The sequence below is a fragment of the Pseudochaenichthys georgianus genome, chromosome 24, assembly GCF_902827115.2.
Source record: "Pseudochaenichthys georgianus chromosome 24, fPseGeo1.2, whole genome shotgun sequence".
In the NCBI taxonomy this organism is placed as follows: Eukaryota; Metazoa; Chordata; class Actinopteri; order Perciformes; family Channichthyidae; genus Pseudochaenichthys; species Pseudochaenichthys georgianus.
The window spans coordinates 6,801,596-6,827,115 of record NC_047526.1 but is presented as its reverse complement, the minus strand read 5'-3'; the positions used below and the strand labels follow the sequence as shown (position 1 = coordinate 6,827,115).

At 40.6% G+C, this 25,520-nt stretch overlaps 1 protein-coding gene across 2 annotated transcripts in view; it reads right to left on the bottom strand.

Moving 5' to 3' along the window:
* Positions 1 to 25,520, bottom strand: part of cd2ap (CD2-associated protein) — a 128,749-nt gene that overhangs the window by 77,346 nt on the left and 25,883 nt on the right. For both annotated transcript variants that reach the window (XM_034075865.2, XM_034075864.2), the window contains exons 2-6: positions 25,340 to 25,497; positions 9,980 to 10,157; positions 7,523 to 7,623; positions 6,412 to 6,538; positions 3,986 to 4,164 (exon numbers count right to left, since the gene is read on the bottom strand). In XM_034075865.2, the coding sequence (XP_033931756.1) occupies positions 3,986 to 4,164; positions 6,412 to 6,538; positions 7,523 to 7,623; positions 9,980 to 10,157; positions 25,340 to 25,497 (743 nt within the window). The remainder of the gene's footprint in view (positions 1 to 3,985; positions 4,165 to 6,411; positions 6,539 to 7,522; positions 7,624 to 9,979; positions 10,158 to 25,339; positions 25,498 to 25,520) is intronic.

Here is a 25,520-nt window from a genome sequence, read left to right as displayed (position 1 = left end):
TTAAAGATTGCATGTCATCTTAAATATTAGTGGAATATTCATTTTAATGGTGAAAAGTTACACAACTTGTACCTTTTTTGCTATACAAGGGATGTGTAATGTTATAGTTTCTAAGTGAGGATTAGTGAGTAACAGGCAAAAAAAGACTGTGCAAATAAAAGATGATAACTAAAATAAGAAACATTTAAGGAGTATAACTTTGCTATGGTACCAATAGGAATTAATACATCGAAAATGACTCCCAACACTAACAATTGGATATTAGTATAATAGCACTTTGCGTAAGAGAAAATCATCCTAAACAGACAGAAGAATGCCAGACTCTTTGTGTACTTGATACTAGCGCAGGCAGAGGGGGTTCTGAGGCTGTGGGGAGTGTGAGAGAATGACATGTGGGGGATGTGAGGAGTGGAAAGTGAGGAAGCCATGTTAGTTTTGAAAAAGAGTGAGGGCTGTTGTGAGGAGAGAGAAGGAGAAGTGGAGAGTTTCAGATCGGAGTGAACTTAGCAGTGAGCTCATGTTATCACCTGCTACACCTGCAAGTTTATATTTACAAGCCAATGATCCGATTGTCCTTCCTTTTTTATTTTCATTTGCAAAGGAGTAAACTAATTATAAAAAATAAATCCTGCTTCCCTCAATAGTCAATGGTTCTAAGTGGTATTTCCTGTTTGAATGTGATGTGTGGCGTAGTGGGTTGTCCGTAGGTGTTGGGGTCAGGGGGTCACAGGTTCAAACCCCACTGCAGTCAGCATGTCGTTGTGTCCCTGAGACACTTCACCCTAAATTGCTCCTGTGGGGATTGCCCACAGTACTGAGTATGTAACTAGCTTTGGATAAAAGCGTCTAACAAGTAACATGTAATGTAATGTCGAGTGCATGTGCTGATGACAGCTAAACAAGTGTATTCACAACAAACAGACACTTCACGTCAATCTGGGTCTGCTCCTTTAGTGTGGGCATTAAACAACCGATCTCTAGAAACTCTAGTCAGAACACTGGCTGTGGCCCAGGGGGAAAATGGACATCAACCAATCGGAGGGTCGGGGGTTTGATCCCCAGCCCCTGCAGTCTACATATCCAAATGTGCTTGGGCAGAACACTGAGCCCCAAATGTCTCGCGTATGCATGGCCATAGATCTAAACGTAAAACAGCATAGACTACACTACATAAATAAAACATATCTCGTATAGATTTATGAGATGTTACTGAGCCTGGCGGCTGTTTATATAGTCTGCCTCAGATAACTGTCAGGAGCTCAACATTTTGCATATATTTTATTTACTGAGACTATTCATGTAAATGTGCTGGGCTCCAGTTCATCTGATTTGCATGCATTGCTGCATCTGATGCCAGACAGTCAGATGTTATCAGCTCAACTAAAATATCACTGACTGAATGAAAAAGAAAAGATAGTAATGTCTCTGACTAGATCATTGCTGGTAATAACAGGTAAAGGATGAGAAACGGCCTGCTTAAAAAGGGCTTGAATTGGCTGCTACATCACACTGCAATAGACCTGCTGTGAGTCATTGACAACATACACATTCAGGTAGAAAACCACCACGACAAACAGAAAGCTAGTCGGGAGAACATTGCAGCGCTCACCAGAAATGTACTGTAAAGTAACTTTATGATGTATGTACTGAATGCTGAAATATTCCTGACTCTGTATTCTCTTGTTAAAAGTGATGCTGGAAAAAAACAGTTTCTCAGACATGATCTGTGTGAAGAGAAGGGAATAAGTGATATCGCTCAAATATGAGGCCAATTTTCTCTCTTGGAATATTACAAAGTGTTGCGATTGATGAAACTCATTTCAAAACGGAGAGAGAAATAGTTGTAATGAATGACAAAAGAGAGCTATAGAAAACTGGAGTGGATGTCACAAGAAAGTGCTATTTCACTGGGTGTCCCCCAGGGGTCAGTACTGGGTCCACTCCTATTCATCATATATCTCCTCCCCCTGGGCAAAATCCTCAGTCACCATGAGGTTAATTTTCACTGCTACGCCGATGACACACAGGTCTACATTTCCTCCAAACCCACCACTGCCCTCCCCCCAACCTCCCTCACCACCTGCCTTGAGGACATCAGGAGCTGGATGAACAGGAACCTCCTGAAGCTTAACGGTAGCAAAACTGAGGCCCTGCTCATCGGCTCCAAATCCACCCTCACCAATTCACATATCACTCCAGCATCAAACATCATCATCGACGGCTTCCCCATACCATTCGCTGACCAAGTGAAAAGCCTCGGTGTCATTCTTGACGGCTCCCTCTCATTCGCACCACACATGAAAAATATCACCCGCACCGCTTTCTTTCATCTTCGGAACATCTCCAGACTCTTCTACTCATATACAAATCTGTCCATAACCTTGCCCCCATCTACATCTCTGACTTCCTTCAGGAGTACACCCCCTCCCGCACCCTCCGCTCTTCGTCCGTAGGACTTCTCACCGTCCCAAGCTATCGCCTCAAAACCATGGGTGCTCGAGCTTTCAGCTGCTCGGCTCCCAGACTCTGGAACACCCTGCCACTACACATCCGACTGTCTGATTCCATAACAACATTCAAATACCAACTCAAAGCCCACCTGTTCAAACTGGCATTTTCTCTATAATCTGTACCCTGTACCCTGTGTCCTTTTGTGTCCTTTTGTAGTCAATTTCCTGTTGTTTGTCTTGTCTTACCCCGGCTGATACTTCACTAAATCCACTGTTTTAATTTGTAAGGTAAAATTGTAAATGTAAATTGTAAATCTGTAACCCTGTAAGGTGTCCCAAAATAAATGTATTATTATTATTATTATGTAAATTACAGACGTCTGTATGGAAAGCAACCAAAACGCTCGCAAACTTCAACACTGGAAAGATGTGAAGGAACGGGGATTCAGAAGATTAACAATAGCAAGCAGTTCTTATGGTGTACACCGGCCCCTAAGAGGTGTCACTATATCTCTGACTCACTCAATGTTTTGACTGGGCTGTAGTCTCACTCTGAGTCACACACAACAGTGCTCCAGAGTTCACCCCTGAGTCCCTTCAAGTACATAATGTCTTTTCAAATACATAATATATGTGCCAAAACATAGACTTAGCGAAGTCCTTATAAATGACAAATGTCCACATAGTGTCTTTTTATATGTCTATGACTAAGTTCACTTCTTCCAAGACAGACTAGCATCGCAACCTTGCCATTTAGTATCTGTTTGTGCTACTATATATTTGTCTGACATTGTTTTTTCCCCGTGATCTCCATCCGGAACATGCTCTCAAACTTGTGTATGGGGATAAAACACTCGCGGGCAGCAACATCCAGGGTACTCTCCCAATCAGCTCAAGCAAATCAGCTTTTGGTCTTTTTTATGATAGTTTCCATTTGAAAGACAGGGCCAATAACTGGTTTTCCTCCGATTTCCACAGTGACATCACTAAAGGTTTTTCCTTAAGATCCAAGCGCTCAGGATGGCTGAACTAAAACGTTGGGTGCAGCACTTTTTTGTTGGCAACTACTTCTTAATATTGGAAACATTTAAAAAGGTTACTATGTTGATAAAGGCCCCAACTGTTAAGTGTAAAATTAAAAAAAAAGGCTGAAAATCTACACTGCCTGGGTGGAACTTGGGAAATGAAAAAGGACGAATGTCTATCAGTAACCTTAATGAGTCTCTGTCTCTTTTCAATGAAAAAGATTGTTGCCGTCTCAATTACTGTTCTGAATTTGAAAAATGGGTTCGTGTTTTGATCATTTAACTTTTCAATTAAATTAGTTGTAAAATGTCTATTTCCACTGTATGTGTGGTGATCAATATCTCCAAATGGTAGATAGTGCTCCGGTTTCTTTCGTAATGTTGCTAATATTACATGTGAAATACGTTGTTATATTACAAAGGACATATTGCTTTTCTATTGAGTTGAGCTCTAACAACATGTCTTATGTCACAGATACTGTATATATTTAGAGGTTGCGTCACACTTACTCTGCCCTTCCTCTCCTCTATGTCGGGGCTCGGCAGGCGGGCCTTTAGTTTGACCGAGCCTTCCTTGAAAATATCTCCGAAGCCCACGCCTCGGATCTTCTTGGGCTGAGCAACTACTCCGTTCCCTGAGGCGAGCTGAGGGGATGTGGGGGTGGAGCCGCTTTCCATTCCACTTAAATCTGCGGGGGAGATAAAACAGGGTGAGATGGGGGGTGATTTAATAAGTGTCCAGTCTTACTGCTTTGCCTCCTGCTGCAATACTCTATACCGTATATTAGAACTTATCTTGAATAAGACCTTTTCGCTTCAAGACACAAGAAGGTGTTCAAATTATGAATTCATAAAACTACCTAGTAGCAGTTTTTAGAATGTTAATACTCAAGACCTGATTAAAAAAAAAAACAGATTCATGATGGGAAACGATGGTATGATATTTGATATGTTCTCACATTGTTGCGTTTAAATGTAACCACTTCATATCCAAAGAAGACAGACAAACAGGAAGTGAATACTAACAGGAACACGGTATGGGCTCTGCAGCGTTTAAAGACTGGTTCATGGAAAACTAAATTGTTTTATTATTTAAGCACTTTGAATTACCCTGCGTCGAAAAGTGCTATATAAATAAACTTGCCTTGCCTTGCCTATTTCCTGCTTCTTTACACATACTCTCTCCAGTACAGGCTAGCTCTGAGTGTTAGTGATGCTTGCGAATGTAAACACAGACCATATTACGTCCAAAACAGTCGGGCATTGATTCTGATACAGCGACGTTTCTGATAGGGCCTTGGGCGTAAAGCCAGCCCACATTTAAGATATTACGTCATATAGGACCAGTGTTGGGACTAACGCGTTACAAAGTAACGCGTTACTGTAACACAACTACTTTTTGCGGTAACTAATAGCGTTACTAGTTACCTATTCCCATTCAGTAACGCCTTTACAGTTACTGTGATTTAAATGGGTGCGTTACTGCGTTACATTATGTGATGGAACTGAACCGAATCTCCCTGCGGATGTAGCTTACAGGCGAATACAGCGATGTCCTCTCACAGCACCATGGAAAAGTGAAAGTAACCAGAGAGGAGTGATGATTGATTAACGCGTGGTAACATTTCAGGGTAAGCCAATCAGAGACAGAGTTGGGCGGGTCTTGCCTTATGGGGAAAATACACAGACACACAAACACTTGCTAATGCTAACACACACACACACACACACGGCAACGCTCACCACCAGCACACACACACACACACACACAATGGCAGGTGCAAGCATCAGCGAGAGCAGCAGCACATTTACAACTTGGAGATATAACCACTATTTTCAATTTGTGAGGATAAAGGACGCAAAAAATCGTACAGTAAAATGTAAACTGTGTGCAGGACAGAAAGCATTGTCCACATCGAAAAACAGCAATGCCAATCTCAACCACCGGCAGTGACCCAGATGGAGCAACTCCATCTAAACAGCCAACAAACGATTTTTGAAACTTGTATTTTTATTGTTATTATTTTTAAAGTAAAGTAAAGTAACTTGTTACTAGTTACTTTTATAATTTAGTAACTAATAAAGTAACTAGTTACTTTTTTGAGAGCAGTAACTATAACTATTACTAGTTACTTTTTTAAAAGTAACTTGCCCAACACTGTATAGGACGCAAATCTGGATCAACTCCGTTGTACCCCCGGTTTTAGAGAAGTGGGGAAAGAGAGAGGGTTTTATTTTCTGACACTTTGTGAGTCTCCTTGCAAACCGGGGACACACATTTATTTATAAAAGACATCAAAAAGTGCTTTTTTCATGATAGGTCCCCTTTAAATCAATTTACCATTTTCAAATCAATATTGTAAGTCAAGTCACACTATATGTTCTCACATTGTAGCGTTTAAATGTAATCCCTTAATATCTAACCACAAGCTGTGGATCCTTACATGTGCACACACACCCCACACACAGCAGTAGATCCCAGTCATATAACTAGCCGACTAAAAGGCTCAGAAACATCCAGCTGCAGACTGAACACGCAGCCAAGCTGCTTGTTGAGACCTGTTTCATCTGTCCTGCAATGACAATCTGAACACCACCTCGTCTACACTTCACTTACAATACAATAATAATCATAATGCAACAAAAACAACAACTTCTAAATCTTCTGTCTCAACGAGTTCTCCAAAGTCTTGAACAGAGTCTGACAGAGATGTTAGAAATAGACTCTGTGCAGATGACAGCCACAGTAACATTTAAGAAGAACCAGAAATTCAGTCAATTTGCTTAATCCAAGCAAATGCACTTGCCGTGGGCTTGTTCCGGTATTGCTCCTAACCAAACATACATTTCCAGCACACCTTGTTTAATGTTTGATCCCAACTGAGCTGCATCAGTCACACTCATGAGGCTCATCTTGTTTGCAGTTGCTCTCTCACCAGCCTCCTCTGCCGCTGTGTCGTTGGACTCCCCCTCCTCTCCAGAGGCATCCAGCTCTTTGACAAAGTTGGAGGGAAACAGTCCTGACTTGCCGTTCGCGTTGCCACTCCACCAGCCCTCTTCAACCTGCACAGAGAGCACATTAGGAGATATAATGCACCTGACATGGTAATGTTTTTGTCATTTTTAATGCAACCTGCTGCAAAAACAACGCTCACACCCACTAACATCTGGCTTTGTTCTCAGGGACACAAGGACAATGATTGTGGTATGTATCTCTTGCAGGTATGCTTGGCTCAGATGCATGAAACCAGGGTGGACAGGCTAATGGGAAAGTACATGGATAATCATTGAAGACTAACAGGTATGTCCAAAGAAGTATGTCTAAATCCCTATTAATAAAAGTACTTATAATAAATTAACATACAATCAATATGCTCTCTTGGACGCCACTGGAGTCTCTTTTGATAGAAACAGTCATTTTACTTGTTGTCCTATAACGCACTTAATCAAAACCTCTTTCTGCAATTCCAACAAAAATCGCCTCTATTTGGAGGGTTTGAACGGTAGACTAGAAAAAGTAAACTAAACTGTTTACATTGTGAAGTGTTGTTGTGGCGTTTGATACACGCTACATATGTAAAAAGAAATGCATTCTCGCTTACCGACAATATGAAAGGAGTCAGGAATTGACTATGTAAGCAGTGTTTCCTGTGTTTAAAATACTTTGCATGTGCCTACTAATTTAAGTATATTTTTCCACACACGCATCCCTTTAATTTATTATTAGCCCTTCATGTTGCAAACAGTTTAAAGAAACGCAGTCCTGTCTCTTTCCTGTTCTGACTAGCGGAACCACAAATAACTATTTAACAGTTGGAGTATATTCAGTGGTTGTAATGTACACCTATAACAGTGTCTCAAATGACAGACCAACAATGTGATTGTTTATCCAAAACACTAAAGGGTGACCAATGGAAAAAGGCAAGGCCATGGCAGATATCTCAAACATGTACACTCCCCCTAGCTTCTCCAAAAGCACTGTTATCAGAAGTGACGTACACATATTGGACATTTACATTGTATAAAGTCAAAGCACGCATTAAATACCTCTTCAGTGATGTCTACGATGTCTCCGATCTTCAGCTCCAGCTCATCCTCGTTCTGTGGCTGATAGTCAAACAGAGACTTGCACTGTCTCCTCTTAGGCTCTGTGAAAGGTGGGTCAACAAAACACCAGCTTAGTTAACCAACCTGTTGTATGGCCTCACATGTGCATGTTGGTTAGTGCCAGTCTGAGTGTAATCAAAAGGGAAGGGCTCGGCTGCGTGAAGAGCATGTTTTCACATGTCAAAAGGGGGCGGAGTAAGAACTGCCAAGCAAGCAAAGGGTTAACCAAGGAAGCAGGAGAGCATTCAAAATGCTCTGAGAAAGTTCCAAAGGTGAGTCTGTGGCAGGCAGCCAGCACACCCTGCTCAACTATCTGAAAATATAACCACTAAACAAGGGATAGTATTGGTGTGATTGTGTTTAAAGACATTTTCAGCATTGCAACAAAAGACGCCGCACGCATTGGAGCTGACCTATGAAGGAGAATATAAACGTGGCAGTAACGTAAGCAGTTTATTTGTCAGTGAATACAGCTAAAACTCCTTGCGCCTCAGGCCAAGTTCCCATGTCTTGCTTGCCACCTGCTGATTAAAGTGAAGAGGGTTAGCCCCAAGATTGGCATCTACCCTAGCTCATTGTTAATTACAGTAGGCTCACTTTGAATGTGTACCAGCTACATAGTAGAGATGGGAATTTGAAAGCAAATGTATATTCGAATATTTGACCCCCCAAAAAACGGTTAACCGGTTAACCGAAATGTACATATCCTATAAAAAAAAAATTAACAATTTATTTTTTTGGCCTAATTTCTTTTCAATAATTTTTGGAAATAAATACATACATGTTCAAATTAGTGTAGAAACCAAGTCGAATTTGTCAAATGTATTGAACTGGTGATCACAGTTTGACAGCTATAGGCCTACAGCTTTCATGTGTGGAGGCGATTCACAATCAGCCCAGCTGTAGAGAAGACCCTCTCAGCTGGAACGGAGGATGCGGGTATAGCATGGTATAGCATGTATATTATAAGTTTAATTTCGCATAGTTTGACCTCCACACCGCACTCACTAACCTGGTCGAAATATTTCCACACATTACTCCTTTTTGACGCCATCATTGTGTAGGACTCTTCTGACTGGTAAAATATGTTGAATACCGGCAAAACTAAATCTCTCCAGTCAAAATGTCTATGTACTTTGCCGCCACACACGGTTGCCAAGCAGCGCTTATTGTTGTTTAGGCTGGCCACTCATGTGTCGCGAGTGTTGACGGGGCGGGGGAGCACACACATGAACTGTTAGCGCCGGAACCTCGCAATGGCTGCGGAGCTCATTTCCGCCACAATTGGGCCTCAGATGAGGTTTGAGTCTGCGTGATCTGCGTGTAGGGAGGGGCAGCAGCCATGTCATTGGCTAGAACTAGCTAGATCTGATGGATTTGGACATAAACGCGAGTGAAGTATAACCGGACACGAGAGAGAGATCAGCACCTCCAGCTCTGCCCGCTGTGAGGGACCGGTGAGCGGAGCAAAACACACCTTAAGATGTCACCTAACACATTTAGCTATGGCACAGTCGTATATATATATATATATATATACACACATTGAATTATATTTGATAATATGTAATCAACTTAGGCATCACTCCCAAAAAAAAATGTAATACAATTTTTTTTTTTAAATACAATTATTCATAACTCATATTCGAATACATGAATAATTATTCGAATACCTGAATAATTTCGAATATTCGATTAATCGTTCCCATCCCTACTACATAGTTGTGCGATGACGACCTATGTGTGTAGGCCGCCCCGGATGTTAGCATCACAAAGGCTCCCTCAACACATGTTTTTATTGGATTTGGGAAATATTGCAGAAAACGCATTGTTGGGCAGGATCATTTCCCACATCAACACCACTTTAATGATTTCTGAGGCGTAAATGCAATCACCAGAAGTAGGAAGCTAATGTTAGGCTATAAAGCGACTAAATCATAATCACATGACTTCCCGTCACAATCGCTGTTGTTAAGACTCATATAAGCTTCAGACATTAATCAGTGGGGTATTTACTTGCATATTTGATGCTGTCGAACAAGAAGTAAAACATCTCTTCAGCTTGTATGTCAATGTGTATTGCTCAAACGCAAAACATCACCATTAGCAGCTTTTTACAGTTGCATTTTTCCCTGAAGTTGAACTATTTGAGGTCCTAAAAAAAACTTGCCATTATGTAAGAATCGAAACTGTAGCTAGGTTGAAAAAGACAAAGAAAAACACTCATGATAGGATCTTTGAGCAAGACTGGACACGGTGCTGGTATGCAACACACACATATGCATGAGAGGACACACAAGCCCACAGGTGAAAACATATTTGCTAATAAGTGTTGACCCATTGCAGTGAGCCACAACTCATCCAGGCAGTTATACACATGTGACTACTGCATCTTACTCTTTGAAGCTGCTGGGGGCTGAGGCAGGAAGCCCCCGGTGGGGATGCCGATGGTGCTCATTCTCTGGACCAGGTTTGCCACGTTTCCTGCGCTCTTCTCTCTCCTTAGAGGCAGAGAGGCTTCTTCTTTCGGCTCAGTCTTTGTTTCCTTGACCTCTTTGGATTCCTTCTTCAGTTCCTAAAGAAAAAAGAAAACACAGGAATAAGTCATAAGGCTTGTTTTCCCCCTGGTTTTTAAATGGTTCATTTGGTACCTTTTATCCAAGATAACGTTTTATCATGTCACTATATCCAGACACTAGAAATGAGCCAAAACTCCCAAAAGTAAACCATTCAATCAAAGCCAAGTATTACCTGGAGCAAACTAGGCAGCCTTAATACTGATTGATACCTGCAACCTAAATTAATTACAAATTAAAAAAGAAACAATTACATTTTTAATAATAATAATTCCTTACATTTATTATAGCGCTTTTTCAATGACTCAAAGCGCTTTACATATACACATTACACATATCATGCAATGGTCAGAAACTGTGGACAATACCCACAGGAGCAAGTTCAGGTGAAGTGTCTTGCCCAAGGACACACCGGCTTTACAGACGCAAAAGCTGGGATCAAGGGGTTTCACCCCTTGATCTGATGATCATTGCACAGCGCACTGCGCCACACCGTCCATCTTCACGCCTCGAAGTCATCGAGGCGCTTTTACAAGTACACATTAGTATCATACATGTACTGTGGACAATACCCACAGGAGCAAGTTCGGGTGAAGTTTGCCCAAGGACACATCGGCCTGACGCAGTGGCGGCAGGAGGGGGTTTCGAACTGGAGTTCCCCAGCACTCCCCCTTGATCTGATGATCGGATGCACAGACCACTGCGCCACCTGTCCCACCCGTTAAACCAATTATATTATACTAACATAACAACCGGCTTAAAGCCAGGGGGAGTGTCTGCAGGTATGTTTCAAACAAAACAACTATTATAAGACATGACATGTTCACACCCAAGCCCAGTAGTGTCGTAGCAATGCGCTGCGGCCACAGATCATATCCGCAACACATCTGACTTGTTGGAGCTAATCTGCAGCACCCAACTCGCTTCAATATACCCTAATGAAGATCTGATTGGAACCCGACTAGAAAACCGCCAACTTTGTGCATTATATGACCATAATTGTTCAGAATGAATCAAGAGACATTAGGGGTGTAACGGTATACGTACCCGTACCAAGATTATTCGGTACGGGCCCTTCGGTTCGGTACACGTGTGTACCGAAGTGTACCGAACGAATATAACGTTAAACCTAAAAAAATTGAGAACGTGAACAACTTTTTGGAAGCAATCTCAGGTGCTGCGTCACAGCATTCAGAGTAATTTGCTCACATTGGGTTCAACGCGTCATAGAGCGAGCAGGTCATTTCATTGGACGAGAGGCATACTATGAGAGCTGGTCAGAGGGATGCTTTCAAATGTAGTCAGTAATTTCAGGAACTGGCAAAATGGTAAACGCAGATAAAGTTGAGCACGAAAATCCTCCAGCATCATTAAAGTCTCCGGTTTGGGAACATTTTGGTTTCGCAGTTACGTACAAGGATGACGGATAGGGATGTCCCGATCACCTTTTTTTGCTCCCGATCCGATTCCGATCATTTGATTTTGACAATTTGCCGATACCGATTTTTCCCGATCCGATCTTTATGCAATGCATTAAGAAAAAAAAAAGGTAACAGATAACAGCTGGTCCTCCAATGCGATGAATTCAGCTATCTAGTTATTTGTTTGGCCTTTTCACTGTTCTGGGGCAGTTTCTCTTTCCTTTTGAAAGTCTCTGAAAGTGTCGGTTGCTTCAGTGTCGTTACCTGAGTGGCCGCTGTGTACTCGCCGTGTTGTTGTTGGTGTTTGTTTCTCAGGTAGCGTATTAGATTGGTCGTGTTGAACGTAGCTCTGTTATTTCCACCACGCGGAACCTCTGCCTTGCAAACATTGCATCTGGCTGTTACACTGCCTTCGCTTTTGATTTCATAATACTTCCAAACTCCTGACATTTTCTCTGTCCCGACTCCCGAGTCACCAGCTGAACGTAGCCTCTCGTTAGCTTACTGCTACTATTAGACACTGCGCCCACTCTGTTGCCAGATTTCAGAGAAATAAGCAACCAGGTCTATGAAAACAAGCCCAAAGAAAGCAACACATACATGATGTTGTGTAATTTTAAACCAAAACTAAGTCCTCAGGATGACTTTAAGACGTGAACATGGTAATTTTTGTTTTGTAACATTAAATAAAAAAATAAAAAATTATTAAAAAAAAATAAAATAAAAAAATCCCGATCCCCGATTTTTTTCTCCCGATCCCCGATCTTTTGAAAATCACGTGATCGGCTCCGATCCCCGATCACGTGATCGGATCGGGACATCTCTAATGACGGACAAAGACAGGTGGACCGAACCAAAGCTGTTTGTCGGCATTGTTCAACTAAAATTGGTTACGCGGCTAGCAATACATCAAACTTGCACACTCATTTGAAAAGGCATCACCTGAACGTGAATATCACCGGTACCAAAAGAAAAAAGACTGAAGTGCAAACCCAACTCCCACTAGCATGTAAGTCTCCACCACTCGCAGAGAGTTCAGACCGAGCCAAAGCTATTACAAACTCCAAATATCCTTATGTTGCCATGTTAGCAAAGCGCTACCTGGCTGTATCTGCTACCTCTGTCCCGAGCGAGAGGCTGTTCTCCACGGCAGGAGACATTGCTAGTGCCAGCAGATCTGCCCTTTCGGCAAGCAATGTGGACAAGTTCATCTTTCTTTAAAAAAACATGAAAATACAATGACAAGCAAGTCATAATGTCAAACTGGCTGCTTAGGTACTAGTACAGTACAGTTCTAATACAGATTATTTCAGTTCATCGGAATGCTGCACCTTAATGTTTATTTTATTATATTTTGTATTTATTTGAGTGAATATTCATAGTTTAATAATAATTAAAAACCCAAAACTAATAGTTTGTTTTGTGAGTACTAGTACAGTAAAGTTCAAATACAGATTATTTCAGTTTATCGAAATGCTGCACCTTAATGTTTATTTTATTATATTTTGTATTTATTTGAGTGAATACATTATTCACAGTTTAATAATAATTTTAAAAAACCAAAAAATGTGTTATGTTTTGTGATAATTTGTTCTGCTGTACCGAAAACGTACCGAACAGAACCGTGACCTAAAAACCGAGGTACGAACCGAACTGAAATGATGCAGCTCTTTCTCACACACAACCAAGCGCACACCTTAGGCCGCCGGAAATAATGGATTTGATTTTTATTATTTCACAGGTACAGGTACATTCATCTGTAAATAGAGAGGCTATTTTTCAGCTGTAGTCCCCGGACAGATTTGATAAGTCACCCTATTGAGACACATTTCATTTAAAATAACAAGTTAATACAATGAATAAAAACATGCAACATATAGTACTGGAAATGTTGATAAAAAAACAATAAAACAAACCTATAACATATCAAGACAAAAAGGACAGGTGAAAGCACAGGCAGTGCAGACAGACAGTGGGTTGTAAGGTGCTGACAGAGCTGATTCCTCCCTAACCATGTGTTGAACTGGGATTTAAATCAACTGAATAGCCGCTTTCATTTTTATGGCCTGATCAATAGCAATGTGTTTGAACTCGAGCATAACGACAACATAATAGACCAACTGACCAGGAGGAGTCCGCCTTACTCACTTTAAAGCTTAACATACACTAAAGAATATTTTTATCCTGAAATAAATTTCAGGATATATTGATAGTTTCAGAAAAGAGGCTCAAAAGTTGTTTCAAAAAAGTTGCTAAATGAACATTAAATGCAGCATAATTAGTTGTTACTATCATACTATACTATAGTTATCATTCAAACTATAAGATGTCAAAAAAATAAAATCAGTATTTTACTGATAACTTAACTCGATTTTAAATATAGATGCATTTACTACTCAGACTCCTGATCAATCAGTACCAGGAAATAATATTATTATCATATTTAACAATGCTATGTTTAAGATTAGGACGCCCTACAATACATCAAAAGGAAAGTTACTCAGATCAAATTATTTAAAACATTGAAATGAAGAAATTGGATATTGTGTTATTTTGCAGACGACTTTGTAGCAAACAAAGCTACATTCATGCACGCTGTTATAGCCGTGGTTTAATTCTTCAGAAACGCATTACCATACAAAACATCTATTTAAATATACATTTAAAAAACAACACATGTAGAATAAGATCTGTCAGAGACACAATAGGTGATAGTGGTAAAGGTGACATTAGACATACTAGATCAAATCATGTTTGTCAAAAAGCTCGTATTAAACAATTACATTTAGAATCTTAAGCTTTTGTCTTTATCAAGTGAGTAGCAGGATTGATCAAGACTGTGAAGTGGAACAGAAAGGTAACATGTGAAACAATATGCATCAGTTTCAGATAACATAAGGAGAAGTGAAAAGTGTGTGAGAATGATGTTCTGGTGAGCTGAAGAGACACAGGAAAAGACCACAACAATGGCTTTGTGTGTAGGGCTCAGTGCAACATTGTGCTAGTTACTCATGCTAAAAGTAGCCACTGCTAATGATCCCAATGATCCAATCAGTCACATAGCCAGGCAGTAAAACAGCTGCCAGGGAAACTCCCTGACAGCAGCACTAAGTCACACCTTCATTAAATACAGTCAGAAATAACATACATTATGTGTGCATAAGTACATTTGTCTATCGCCATTCATACTTAGCAGGTTCCAGCATGCACTGGGGACTATGTACACATTGAACAATCAGCAGACTATGACAAGGCTAAAGACATATTACTACATTTGCACGTAAAGGTCACTGAAATGTCTCCAAATAACCAAACTGCATGTTTTTAGTCCTTAAAGTTCACCTATCATGCTATTTTTAGGCAATAGCATAGGTCTCAGATCTATACAAATATATTAAAAAAACATGTCTATTAAAGGTGGGGTAGGTAATTTTAGAGAAACCAGCTCGAGTGCGCGAGAATTTGAAAATACACAACCAGAAAAAATCTGCCTCTTCCTTCAGACTTCCTCACAGAGCCCCTCCTCCAACACACGAACGCGCACATGACCAATGAGGGCACGAGATAAGTTTGTGCACAGTTTGTGTCACAGGCTGACAGGCAGGTAGGCCATCCAATAATTTTATTGTCAAAGCATTTAATATATACATTGCTATCGGGAGGTTAAGAGCATTCCATGGAATATAACAAAAAGTGTTTCTGAAATAAATTACGCCTCATATCCCTCTATTTCACTTCCTGTTTCAAAAGTGCTGATTATATGTATAATGCTTTTTTTTTTTTAAGTATTAAAAAAGAGGGGCGGAGCTTAGTAGTATGATTCTACCGGCAGATACTGCGGTGATGAAACGCCATATCATGGATTATCAAGGATTATCTCTGAAACAGTCTGGAGCTCAAAGGCTTTCTCTCTTGCCGGCTATACCACAAGGTGAGTTCCTTTTTACTTCCTGCTTCTTCACACACATGCTCTCTCCAGTACAGGTTAGCTCTGAGTGTTAGCTATGCTAATGTAAACATGCACCGACCATATTACGTCCAAAACAGTCGGGCATTGTTTCTGATAGCAACGTCTCTGATAGGGCCGTGGGTCTGCATAGCCGATATGACGTCATATCGGACGCAAATCTGGTCTCCATTTTTAGAGAGCTCGGTACGGAGGAAAAGAGAGAGGGTTTTATTTTCTGACGCTGCGTGAGTTCCCTGACACACCGGGGACACATATTTATGTATAAAAGACATCAAAAAGTGCATTTGTGGTAAACTCCTGTATTTATACTAATAGTTATCTACAGTTTTGAAAATAACTCACTTTAGCAAATGTGAGGTAAAGACTGAAGCACCTACAGTCTATGTTAAATGCATACTTTTATAGGACATAGTGGTTGTTATTTTTCATTAATTATTTAACATGCTAAAGTCCTGCTCACATGCAAACTAACATGCTACAGTTATATAACATGTCATTGTGACATGCTTCTTTTTTTAAATCAAGTTTACATTAGGTGAACAGACTAGGGTTGAGTCTGTGATGAGCTTACTGCTAATTAAACTGTATGAATAAAACTGTTGAAACTACTGGGCTATCCCGGCCCCCTACATTGTAGCCCCGCCCACTTCCACAACCATTTGTCATAAAAACTCTACAGAGAATTCCAGTGTCATTCTGTGTTGCCCTTACCCGTTTGCTTAAGCCCCGCCCCCTTCCATAACCCATGACTCTTATGGGACGCATGCACAGAGTTCATGTCCAAGGGTGACACACTGCCTGCTGTCAGATACTATTTTATTGTTGCCTGGCGTCCCACCAGCATTTTGATTGGCATGAATGTGAGAGGACCCATTTATTAGAGTTATAATTATTTTATTTATTGTTAATAAACTTGCCTTCCCTTTATCTCAACAACTGCCTTGCTCTTGACGTTAGATAATAAAGGTAAATAAGAAACACTTTTTTTTTTTAATTCTCCAAATTCTATATATGTTGGTTTTTTTGTATGAACCACACAACACTTGCTAGCAGTTAAAACTGAAGTCCTACTCTCACAGAGCCATTGCTGCAAAAGGCTCATAGACCAATGAAAACAGGAACACTAATTGAGTATTGCAGAAGAAAAACGATTAACATTCTAAGTTTCAAACTGCAGATCCACAGAGATACAGCTGGCAGGAAAACGGTAAAGAAACAAGTGTAATATAAATGTGAACACTGAGGAAGTACTTCCACTACTCTCAGGTGTCTGTATGAAGTTATTAACAACACAGTAGACAGGTGTGTGGGGGGATTCTGCTGAAACATCTGGGCCGTGTTACATTCCAGTATAGTCAGCTCGCACAGGAATGTTCCATAGCATGTTTGATATGCGTTATCGTTAAAGAAGTGAGCTCAGCAAGAAAAATACAAACATTCATGTAATGTTTGTTACTGAAGAGGTGATGCTGGCTGTGAGTCTTTGAAAGTGTTTAGGTACTCCGAGTGAACAATCTCTGTGGGGAAATAAATATCACTTTTATAGTTTGTATAATCACCATTAGTGGCTCAGCGATGATACCTTAATTGACTTCATCTAATATAAATAGACTCCTATCACAAACAAGGGGTGAAACAAAAGGGAATGAGAGGACACTGTTATTAGAAGGGCAATCTTATGAATAATTATATATAATATATGAGCAAATATCAACAAATATGCGTGTATGTTCTTTTGTATAGTATGTGTTTAAAGTTGTCTGCTGGTTTTGGGGTTTTCCCTTCCCTGCAGTGTGCTCGATAGGTGTTTATGCATGTCAACGTTCTACAAAGATTAAAATCCCAAAGTTCCCTCCAGAGGGAGTTTGTCTGCCTAAAACGCCTCCATTAGACTCCTTTATTAACTCTGTAACATAATGACATCACTATGTAACACTTGCACTTCTATTGGCTAGCACTCCAACACATTGTATGTGATAGGCTAAGGGGCAGGACATCTCTAAGCGGTCGACCAATCACAACAAAGCCAGCCAGCTAACCAATCAGAGCAGACTGGGCTCTGGTTTCAGACAGAGGGTGAAAAGAGGTGCTGCAGCACAGGCAGTATGAGAACAATAAAGAGCTTTATGAACATTAGAGCATGGAGACATGTCCCAGGAGAGACTGAAAATTAGACCTCTTTAAAAAGGTATTCCGTTATCCAGTATTTACTGTTTTTTGTTTTTTTTACCATTGATATATGTTGCAGTTTGGCACATTTTAATCTCTCCACTCATGAGGTCCGATTAGAATAATTACCTCTAAGCATTGAGCCATTTCAACGCTTTTAAGATAGGCTACAATAATAATATGTGCTTGCTTCATCCTCTTAGTTTTTCAGGAATTTGCTGTACCAGTCATTTAAAGTATAATTGTTTATTTTTGCTCGCACGCAGCAACGCTCTGAAGTCCTCATCAGGGTCAGGATTCTTCTTTTCAGCGCTCATAGCCCTGGTGAGCAGGTGAGGCTAGGCTAGAGTTTGCTTCTTAAATATCTAAGATAAGTATCAATGGAATTAAATCAAATATTCTATTATTGAGCGCTTTGTCCAAAGGCAAACTTAATGTAACAATATATTTCTGGTAGACAACGCCACAGCAGGAAGCAGTCAGGTAGAGGTTAGCGCTGTGACTGAGGCTTTATAAGTGGAATGATACTAGCTGTCAAGACACTGGTTTTTTTGTATTGTACCTTTTTGATTGAGAAATGGCCTGTAGCGCATACACGTTATTTGTGATCAAGTCAGCAGCAGTACGCTGCAATTAAAATGTTACGAGCCTTATTATGCCTGTGAGGATTTTTTTTTAAAAACTCTATAACCCAAAGTAATCAACTTCACAATAAATCTATATGCCTTGATGTCACCGTTCATTTTAACACAGACAATCATTGACCAGGACATGGATGTGTTTATAGGCATATTTTGTTCCGCTTACGCAACTTAATTTGTATGTACGTTTATCTTAGTTGAGTCTTAAAGTGGGAACTGTGGTCCTAACACTTAAAGCAGTGGTTCCCAACCTGGGGGGTGCAGGGGGGGCACCAGGCCTCAGATGATTTGAGGCCAAATATCATATTTAGACTTTTTTTTTTTTAATATATACATTTTTGTTTTACATAATACCGTAATTGTAAAGCAATACATGATTGTCACTAAAAGCCTCGTCTCTACATTACAATAAAATATAAAAAATAATTGATAATTAATTTGAATAACAATTCAAGTTAGTAGCTATTAAAGGCATAAAAACACAGAAATGTATAATTCTTTCTTTAATATAAATGTTTCTTCTGCCCGTAAAGTGTCCAAACCAGGCTTTTCTGGATAAGCGCATTTTTAAAACATAGTCAATGTCCATGCCGGTTTCAGTTGGAATATTTGTCACAGTTGCTCCGATCAGATCGGTGTCCTCCATTTTGTAGATTATTTATGACTTTTGAATCCACATAAACACATCGGCAAAATCCGGCTTACTTTGAGCGTGTGTTTAAACAGTTTAATCCCTTTGTGAATTGTTTCCACTTCCGCGCCGTCCTTTAATTTCTTCATACAGCGGGAATCCAAATTAATTAATCCTGAGTCCAATAACCATCAAAGTCACTCCAATAGTGCTCCTTAATTACGCTTTCATCCTCCTTTAACAAAATACTTCACATTCATCCAGTTTGTGACAGTAGTTGGAACATTTTTGAGACTTTTAAACTGTAATTACCGCTGTTGCCCCCCTTGTGTGTGGGGGGGGGCGCACCTTCCAACAGGAGTCATTTGGGGGGGCTCTTGGGAAAAAAGGTTGGGAACCACTGACTTAAAGCATGATCAACCCTGAATAAAATAAACTGAAAATATCAATATCAACATTTTTGAGCTGAGCTATCAAATATTGTTTAACATTACAAAGGATAAGAATGTCCCATCAACATGGTTCTATATTCACACCTTCAGATAAAAACCAGAAACACTACACAGACAGATAGATATACATACACACAACTTCTATAATCACAAAACAAACACACATTCCTTTCTTCATAACCATCTTCCATTGATTAATAAGATTATTTCAAGGACCCTTCATCAACAATATGCGACCTGCTCCATCGAAATCAGTCGCATTGACCCGAAGACACATTTTGAGTTGTATACACTGTTGTAAAGAGGATATTCCTAGCTTTCTGATGATATCATGATTGTTGTTTTACTCCAAATATTAAGCGAAATATGTCACATTATATAATGACCGAGTCATCATTTTGAGAGAAAGGCCTTCAAAGTGTCCTCTTCTCTGGAATCCATCGATCTGATTGATTATTAGCAAATGATCAAAATAATACGGAGGGAAGATATTTTCGTTTGGATTACTGGTCTGGGGGAAGCTCGCAAGTGTGTGTGTGTGTGTGTGTGTAATTTTACGTTTGTGTATTGCGTTTAAAAAGGGAACTGAAGGAGTCATGGAGTCAGAGACAACATAACTGTCAACATGTCAGAGGTAGCTGAGTCTGTGTGTGTGTGTGTGTGTGTGTGTGTGTGTGTGTGTGTGTGTGTGTGTGTGTGTGTGTGTGTGTGTGTGGTGTGTGTGTGTGTGTGTGTGTGTGTGTGTGTGTGTGTGTGTGTGTGTGTGTGTGTGTGTGTGTGTGTGTGTGTGTGTGTGTGTGTGTGTGTGTGTGTGTGTGATTTTGCGTTTGTGTGTATTGTGTTTGTTTCCCGGGGAAAACACTTACGAGAAACACCGGCTGTTGTTATGCCTGCTGTGACGTTAGATTACTCCGTTCTACGCTTGTCATTCTGCCGTTACAAGCTTCAAAGCTGTATTTATCATCTGAATTTGCCGAAACAAGTTTAATATTCTGAAAGCCAAGACTTTGTTTATTTTAAACCAGATGAAAACAAACTGTAACGGACCCTGCCGTGTTATCTATGATTACTATACGCTTACATTGATGATGTCAGCCGGAGGGAGGGGGGGGGGCGGCGCTGCGGAAGAGCAGATTGCGAGTGAGAGCTGTCATCTTCCCTTTACAAGCTTCAAAAATGTATTTATCGTGTGATTTTGGAAATAAAAGTTTCATATTTTGAAAGCCAAGACTTTGTTTGTTTAAAATCAAACAAAACACCCGAATCCCGAAAAAATAGTTTTTTACACAAATCCACGTTTATTTTGAAATGAGCCGTTGCGACTTCCGACTGATTTCGAGGAACGGGTCACATATACTAGGGCTGAACGATATACCGTGTCATGGCGATAACCGCGATATGCGCATGCGCGATATTCACACCGCAGGGACGTGCGGTTTTATAAAAAAAAATTTTTTTAAATGCTAACGCACTTCAGCACAGAATTCAAAATAAAGATACCCTTATTGCTTATCGAAACTGCACATACAATATATACGATTAAAGCTGAGACTCCACCGATTATTTAAGTATAGTATCTAAGTGATCCGATCTCGCGACAGGGGAAGCAAACACAGACATCACAACATGTACCTTTACGGAGCTTTTACGGGAGATCGTCTCACCGTAGCTGTCAATCTGATCAAAAGACGTGTTCAATGGCATTAAAACGAGAAAAAAATGCAGCTGAATCGGTTGATCCATAGGTTGATAATGTATCTGTGGCTTTGAAGCAATTGTTTATAATCCATAATTCCATCTTTATGTAAAAATCGGAGCACAAAAGTTAGCTGCTAATGGTAGCCACCAGAGTGTATGCAACTTCCGGTTTTGGCTACGCGTCGCCCTCACTCCTTATTTGGTAATGTGTGTGTGTTAGACTGCCGCATAGCCAAGACCGGAAGCAGCAGCCACTCTGGTGGCTACCATTAGCAGCTAACTTTTGCTCTGCGATTTTTACATAAAAATTGAATTATGGATTATAAATGAAATAATTTTTTTATACAGAGACGTTAAAAACCTATAGATTAACTGATTCAGCCGCGTTTTTTCTCGTTTTAATGCCATTGAACACGTCTTTTGATCAGATTGACAGCTACGGTGAGACATCTCCCCTAGAAGCTACGTAAAGGTACGTGTTGTGATGTCGGTGTTTGCTTCCCCTGTCCGAGTTCGGATCACTCAGTGATGATACTATATACCTAAATAATCTGTGGAACCTCAGCTTTAATCGGATATCTTGTATGTGCAGCTACGATAAATAATAAGGGTACTTTTATCTTGAGTTCTGTGCCAAAGTCTGTTAGCATTTTTTGCTCAGGGGTCATTTAGATGCTTCTTATGAGTAGGGTTGGGTATCGTTTGAATTTCCACGATTCTGATTTCGGTTCTCAATTCCGATTCTTTGAGGGGTAAAAAAATGATACATGCTTCTTCCACCAAAAAAAATTACATTTATTCGAGAAACTTTTACAGAGGTTAGTTTACAGTAATATTCACATTAATCAGTCTGTTTATATTCACTACTATGTAACTGTAACCTGAGAACCACTGAAGCTACAACAGTGCAACAGTCCAACTTTTAAAGAACAGTTCTTGTTGAGAAAAACAAGCATATCTGCCTTCTCAGGCATACCGGGAAGAAATGTTTGAACATTTTAAAGTAAAATGCTTCAATCTGGTGCACTTTTTGCAGAATGACTAGAGACTAGATCTAGGGGGTACAACTCTAAACACCCATATGAAAAAGATCGGTTTACATTAAATAAGTATGTGAACATAACCAATAACCTACCATAGCCAATAACAAATACATGTAACGTATTTTATTTTTGTTGTTCATTCATATCTTATTTTACTATTTTATTTATGCATGTTTTTATCTCCAGTTTAAAACAATATGTCTGGTTTACTGTCCTATAGTATACATTGGAATGATTTCAAACCTGTTTTATCCCAATAATTATATTATGTTGGAGCTCCTGCCTTGGAAATATGTATTTACATAAATTGTGATCAAAACGTTTGAGACCCACTGAGATAACTTAGACTAAAGTGAACCATCTAAACACTCGGAGTCCTTTACCTCACTGAGCTGTAGTTATCAGCCTCAGTCTGACTGGAGAGGACTCTCCTCCACATCATTGTAGAAACATCTTCTTCTTCCGTTAGAGCAGCTAGCACCAGATGCTAATAACAACAGCGCATACCGGTGCACCCTCCCTCGCTCCCTCGCACTTTGGCTGTGAGCTGCGGGTGCCAGATAAGCCAACATCCCCCATTTTCATCACTTGCAGCGCCCATCGTACAGGGCAAATGAAAAGTGTAACCGGGATGAAAAGGGTGTTACATTTACGTAATTATGAATGTTGTTACATCAAGGCCGAAAATTAGGATGAGCACCAACGGTCAAAACTATTTTTTTTTATCCCAGAGCTGTCAGCGCAGCGCCTCCACAGATCTGGCGCCCTAGGCGAACATGGTTACGCTGTAGGAAGTGTAGGTACAACGCTACATTTACCGCCCCGCTGCAGTCACACAGTAGGCTATGGAGAGAGGCGAGAAACATTTCCTCAGGCATCGAAAATCGGAACCGAAATTCACATTTCTAAATGATGGCGTTGGAATCGAAATGTTGGAACCGGTTCCGAACCGGAATCGGTTCTCGGTACCCAACCCTACTTATGAGACTTGTGTTTTGTTTTGGTAAAAATAGTTTGTATCGTCAGTTAGCTGAGATTACTTCTGTTAATCTGGTATAACACATTAATAGGTTCTTAAATATTAAGATCCCCTGAGACACAGTGTCGTGAAAAAAAAAAGTAAAGTACCCGCCGGGACCTTGGGGCTTAACAGGTTAAAAAAAACGCAATATATATCGCAGGGGAACAAAAAAACGCAATATCAGTTTTTTTCAATATCGTGCAGCCCTAACATATACATTCATGTCAATTACTCCTAGGTAACTATAATGAAGCTCTCCTTACCATCTCCCCCCCAGACATGGTTCATGCCCCCCCAGACATGGTTCATGCCCCCCCGGCCGATCAGCTACAATTTAAAGGAAGCAGGAAGAGGACAACATCTCAGGCGACAGTAACGCAGTCGGGGGCAAAGTTCAATCAGCCAGCAGGCTCTTTAGAGGATTAACTATCCCAGCTCAGTGACTGTGCCAGGATGTTTCGCAGATTACCTATCTCACTACGCAGGATTACAGACTGGGAAAAACAAGAGAGCAATGAGAGGGAAGTGAGGGTTTAACGAAAGGAGGAAAGAGATGAGAGAAGAGGCACTCTAGTCACTTATTTCACAGTGCATGCACTGTGTAGGTGTCCTGCAAGCTGTAGACATTTTACGCAATATCCAAATAAAATACATTTTATAAATGTAGTCTTGCCAGCTCTACCCTTGAATAGTCACATTTAGAGACAAATGTGTATTAAACTAAAAGCATAATAATCCTGGGGCGCTCTCAATGCTAGTAGTATACTACATGATGCTATAAGCATATTCAACTACTTTCAACTTATCCTGTCGATTCTGTGTTCACGTGATTTTATTTGAAATTAATTGAATTTTAAGCTTCAATTTGGTTACTTTAAAGGTCCCATGTTTTGGCCATTTCTACTGATCAAAATTCCATTGTTGAGGTCTACTAAAATAGATTTACATTGTTCAATGTTCCAAACTCACATTGGTTTCTCATACAGCATCTCTGTATAGTATGTGTATTTACTCTCTGACCTAAACGCCTTGTTGGAGCTCCTGACCCCCCCCCTCCCTCCCTATGAGCCCACTGTGCTCTGATGAATCCACCACCGTTACGGCTGGACATCAGTGATTATGTGTTACAATGGCGTTTGTTAGCAACCAGAAAATGACACCAGTAATGACAAACAGATGAGAATGCTGGCTTCCGGTAACTGCTAGAATCCACTTCAAGACACTGGTACTTGCGTACCATGCAGCGAATGGATCTGGACCTTCCTACATCCAGGACATGGTTAAACTGTACACCCCAGCACGTGCACTCCGCTCTGCATCAGCCAAACGACTCGCTGCACCCTCGCTGCGAGGGGGACCCAAGTTCCCATCAGCAAAACACGTGGGTTTGCTATCCTGGCTCCAAAATGGTGGAATGAGCTCCCCATTGACATCAGGACAGCAGAAAGCTTACACACCTTCCGGCGCAGACTGAAAACTCATCTCTTTCGACTCCACCTCGGGCGATAGAATTACTAACTAAGAATTACTAACAAAGCACTTATATACTAATAAAGGGCTGGCTTATCTAAAGCCAGTTGAGTAGCACTTGAAATGTTTGGCTCTATGAAACCTGATGTACTTATATGATTCTGTTTTCTTCAAGGTTGTGTCTTCCTGGTCGAATGTACTTATTGTAAGTCGCTTTGGATAAAAGCGTCAGCTAAATGCAATGTAATGTATAGAGTTCCGTTTCATATAGGTGTTCCCATAGTCTCTTTATTTTGCACCAGATTGATGCATTTAACTCCAAACTAAATTTAAAAAATCTTACTCGGGGAGCATGCCGCCGGACGCCCCTATAGGAGTTGAGGTCCACCCCCACTTAAAATCACATGGACAGGTTCCTAAATACATTTACCATCTTTTTTAAATAGTAACCCATGTCCATATGTGTATTTGTGGGTAGTAGATTTAAACTATAGGGCTATCACTATGGGCCCTGCCTGTACCTGTTCGCTCTGCCATCGCGTGAAGGGTCTGCTAACAAGCGACCAACAGAAAGGTTCATGTTGTTGCACGTCACAAAGGCACATCACCTCCACCCCCCCCCCCAAAGTATATTTCAGATCTGTGGGACACTGTGTTTTGCTCACCTTAACAAAGTTGTCAGGGAAGAGGCCCCTCTTCCCCTTGAGGTCCCCCTCCATCCAGCCATCCTCTTCTATATAGCGCACGTTCTTGATGATCTCGCCCGGTCGCAGGGTCAGTTCGTCATCATGGAGCGCGTCATACTCATACTCCACCAGGACCTCTGCTCAGGACAGGGGGAGGGAG